Genomic DNA, 4,266 nt, shown 5'->3' on the forward strand with positions numbered 1-4,266 from the left:
AGGTAGAATATTTATATTAATGATTGTACACGTAATGGGCTTATGAGAGGAAAAAAAAACTTTCGCAACTTAAGCATTTTTGGGAAGCTATTAGAGAAAAAAGGCTCAATATAAGATTCTATCAAAAAGAGGTGGCCCTTGAGTGGGGTAAAAGACTCATGTTGCAACTGCAAGCCAATACTGATACTGACACTGTCAGGATCATACTTCCTAGTAACATTTATTGTGGTGAAACCTTCACTTTTCTCAGAGATTATTCTTGTGATATCATTTAGGCATGACTAAAAGCAAACAAATTAAGAATGTGACTTTTTATTACCTCTGAAACTATTATGAAGTTGAGATTTCTGATTTCTTTGGAAATTCTGATACATTATATGATTCTCTGGGAGAGAAAGTAAAACAATATTTTGCTAAAGCAGACACTGGTGAAAGGATGTTTTGCTACTGAAGATGCACATGAAAGAAGGTTTGGCTGAGGCCTACACATCGGTGACAGGATGATTTGCTGAAGTAGACACAGTTGAGAGGATGTTTTACAGAAGGAGATACAGGTTAGAAGATGTTTTGTTAAGACAGACTTGTGAGAGGAGAGGTGGTGTTAAGAAAGAATATAACTATGACCTCACAGACAGTGGGAGGAGTGTCTGGCATTGGCTCACCTTGTTCTGCCCTGGTAGACTTTGCTGACAGGCTCTGGGAATGGTTTTCCAGCACAGAGGAATAAAAAGAAATATTTAAACATTTGACTTGGCTTCTTACAGATCACAATTTATTAACAGTGAGGAGTCCATAGAAAGTTAATACATAAATGCAAATCAGTAAAACAAAACCATAAAACATGCATATATATTCATGTCAAACAAATAACTGGATTTATAAGGAACCTTTAGAAAACAATATATTTTTAAATATATATATGAATAGGTAAAGCATACACAGAAATTGTTGACAACTACTTGCATGAAATACTTGTCATTAATACTAATCAAAAGAGACTAATAATAAAATTAACAATAACAATGTTTACTGTTTATATTGTTAAAAGCAGTTAGTATTTATCTCCCATACTACAAACATTGGTGTGCTTTCTCATAGTCCAGTGCCAAGGGTTGGAATATGTACAATCTTAAACACACATCAGGATGGATTTGGTCTGGTTGTTCTCTTTAAGGAAAATAAAATTCAGCTGGCAAGGTTTAAGAACTAGGTGAACTAGGTTCTCAAGTTTGATGGAGGTCATCTTCAGCAAAATAGTGTGGCCCATTTAGAAATAGTGGGAGAAGGTAGACATGAGGGGAAAGGAGGAGCAGAATGGGAAAAGGAAAGGAAGAAGGAATTTAGAAATAAGGGAAGGAGGAGAAGACGAGGGAGGAAGAGAGATGGGAGGATGGTGGGGCAAATGTGCAAGGGAGGAAGGGGAGGGAGGAGGGAGAGGGAGGGATTGCTATCAGGAGGCGGGCCGTGCTCAGGCAAAGCACATGTGGACAATGAAGAATGCCCTGCCTTCTCTGTGACGTCAGAATCTGTAGTAGAGAAACCCAGAGAAGTCTAGGCAGGACTGTCAGACTACAGCAATGCCTCAACCAAGAAGCCTCTGTGAGAGTCCGTTCTAGGAATTTTCATCAATGGGGCTTTTAATCAGCAGGGTCTTGAGATGCAGGGATTCCAGTCTGGTAGAGTCACAGCCAGAAGCCATAGCCAGAGCCAGTTGTCTTTCTGGCAGTCGCAAGCGAAAAAGAAACAGTTCGGAGGAGTTGGCAACAAGTTCTAACGTTCATGGACCTCAAAACCAGGGAATGTATCCACATCAAGTTCTCAACTACATCTACTGGAAAAGGGTTAAGATCTCATCTAATGATGCTTATCAAAACTTATTTTTGGACGGGAATGATAGCGACATTAAAATCCGTGCTCTGGGAAGAACATGGTGTTTACACAAAGTATTTTTATGTCAGTCAGGCTACTTTGCTAAAGTTCTCAAAGGTACTTGGAGAGAATCACACCATGGTGTTATAAATCTGATCATTAAGAATGAGGATATTGATACCCGATCTCTGCATTTTGTGTTTGGTGCTTTGTACACAGATGCGGATTTTTCAATAACACCTCTGGAAGTTCCTCAAGTTTTGGCAGCAGCATGCCTGCTTCGGGTGGATCGAGTAATTCAGCAGTGTGAAGGAATCATGAAAGCAACTATCAACAGGAACACTGTGTGCTCCTACTATTTGGCAGCAGAAACCTATAGATTAAAAGCTGTAAAGACCGGATGCTTTGAATGGCTTCTTTGCAATTTGATGGTACATCCAAGTGTGGCACTTTACAAGGAAGTAGATATGAAGTTGATGTATCTTCTAGCTTTGTCTTCTGACTTACTAGTTATGCAAAAGGAGATCGATGTGTATACCACACTAAAAATATGGATGTTCCTTTATCTTAATCCATGCTGGAATGGAACCATGAAACAGCTTTTACAACATGCAAACAACTGGCTTTCCACCCACATGGCATATGTTGATAACATCAGTTTTCTTGAAAGTGAAGAAGGACGAATATTTCAACCAGTGTTTAAAAAGCTGAGATTTCAGCACATCATCTGTGACTTGACTTCCACAACTATTCTTGAACAAGATCGACTAATACCAATGGCATGGTTGTCACCCATTTACAAACAACAGTGGGTGACTTTGCTGCGAACACAAGAATCTGGGGTAATTGGACCACAAGTTATCAATGAACAAGAACTTGAAGAATGCACCATGAGGTGTGGTACAATGATCCCCAAAGATGGTAGATATACTTGGAAGTGGTCAGTTGGACGACTTGGCTTTCCTTTACGGGTGACCTTTACCAGGCAGTGTGTAATTTTAAGGCAACGGTGTCAGCGGTGTGACGGTTCTGCCTGCCAAAACCATATCCGAAATGTCATATTCAGAATAACTTTGGTGTGTTTTGATTCCAACAAAAGAATAACTTTCAGAAAAACAACAGGTTATAAAATCCTCACCTTTGAATATAACGAGGAGCAAATTGTAATGAAATTGGATAGTGATGTTCTAACCTTCCCTATGTGTATATTCTGCAATTTCCTTTTTGTAAACCTAGGAAATGCAGAAAACAAGTAATCTTATCAATCATTAGACTGTAAGCATTTTACATGTATCGAATGGCTCATTTAATATGAAGGCTGTGTAATGACTACAGTGAGGAAGACCAAAAACAAATTCAACATTCTTTGGAGTCTAGTACCACCAGATGTGACTGCTTCCCTCCATCACCTTATTTCCATGTATTTCTGAAGAAAAATTTTACTTCCAACAAAGTATTTGTCAAATAAAGTTAATCTTCTGATTTAAATTTACCATCGAGAGCCAAGTTTGGAATGGAAATAAGAGACTATATTTGCAAAGTAAAACATCTCAAAGAACTTGTTAAGTAGATTTGGCCCTAGCTAAATTTGAGACAAAATAAAATCATTCCATTGTTGAAACTGTTGTGAACCAATGCATTCATTATGACATTATTGTAAGATGTAAATAATTAGTTAAAAGGGTATATTTGAGATTACTGTCTGTCTGTGTGGGCTTTCAAATAACCAAATAGTGTCAAGTTTGGGTTCGGAAAACATTTACTGCTGAATATTTCTAACTAACTATATATGCACACATACAGACATTTTTCTTATACTTAAATTTCATGTCATATCTTATATAAGCAAGTGAATTATATATGCAATATATTTACATAGAAGTATATATATTTATATAATATATTTATGTATTGATGTAAGGGTAAATACCAAGAATCAAATTTTTGAAAGGGATAAACAAGATAGCAAATGGAAAATAGGCCTTCATCATACCTATTATCTGGCTATCAAGATATGAGCTGTATCATAGTATCCTGATCAATTTCTCTGCCTTAGTTTCTTTTCCTGTTGCATTGATTGTATTTTTTTAAAAAGACCTTTTGAAAGCACCTGAGGGGCAACAGTTTAAATTATCTCAGACTTTGAGTCTGTAGGCTTCCATGGCAGGAGGTTGAAGAAGCTGGTCACATCACACCTATAGTAGAAAGAGATCACCTTAATGCAAGAACTCCCATAACTTTCTCCATTGTGTAGAGTTCAAGACTAGAGTCAATGAATAGAGGCACCCAGGATAGGTAGGTCTTCCAAAGTCACTTTATGCATTCCAGATAACCTCCAACAGGCATTCCCAGAGCCTGGACTCTCACATGATTGTAGATGCTGTCACAACTCTTCCT

At 37.7% G+C, this 4,266-nt stretch overlaps 1 protein-coding gene across 1 annotated transcript; it reads left to right on the top strand.

Moving 5' to 3' along the window:
* Positions 1-1,549: 1,549 nt before the first annotated feature.
* LOC110288807 (germ cell-less protein-like 2) lies at positions 1,550-3,481 on the top strand. The gene has a single exon (XM_021155056.1). The coding sequence runs from the start codon at positions 1,629-1,631 to the stop codon at positions 3,123-3,125; it is 1,497 nt and encodes a 498-aa protein (XP_021010715.1). The 5' UTR covers positions 1,550-1,628; the 3' UTR covers positions 3,126-3,481.
* Positions 3,482-4,266: the final 785 nt, after the last annotated feature.

Source organism: Mus caroli, unplaced genomic scaffold, assembly GCF_900094665.2.
Source record: "Mus caroli unplaced genomic scaffold, CAROLI_EIJ_v1.1 scaffold_14650_1, whole genome shotgun sequence".
Taxonomy (NCBI): domain Eukaryota; kingdom Metazoa; phylum Chordata; class Mammalia; order Rodentia; family Muridae; genus Mus; species Mus caroli.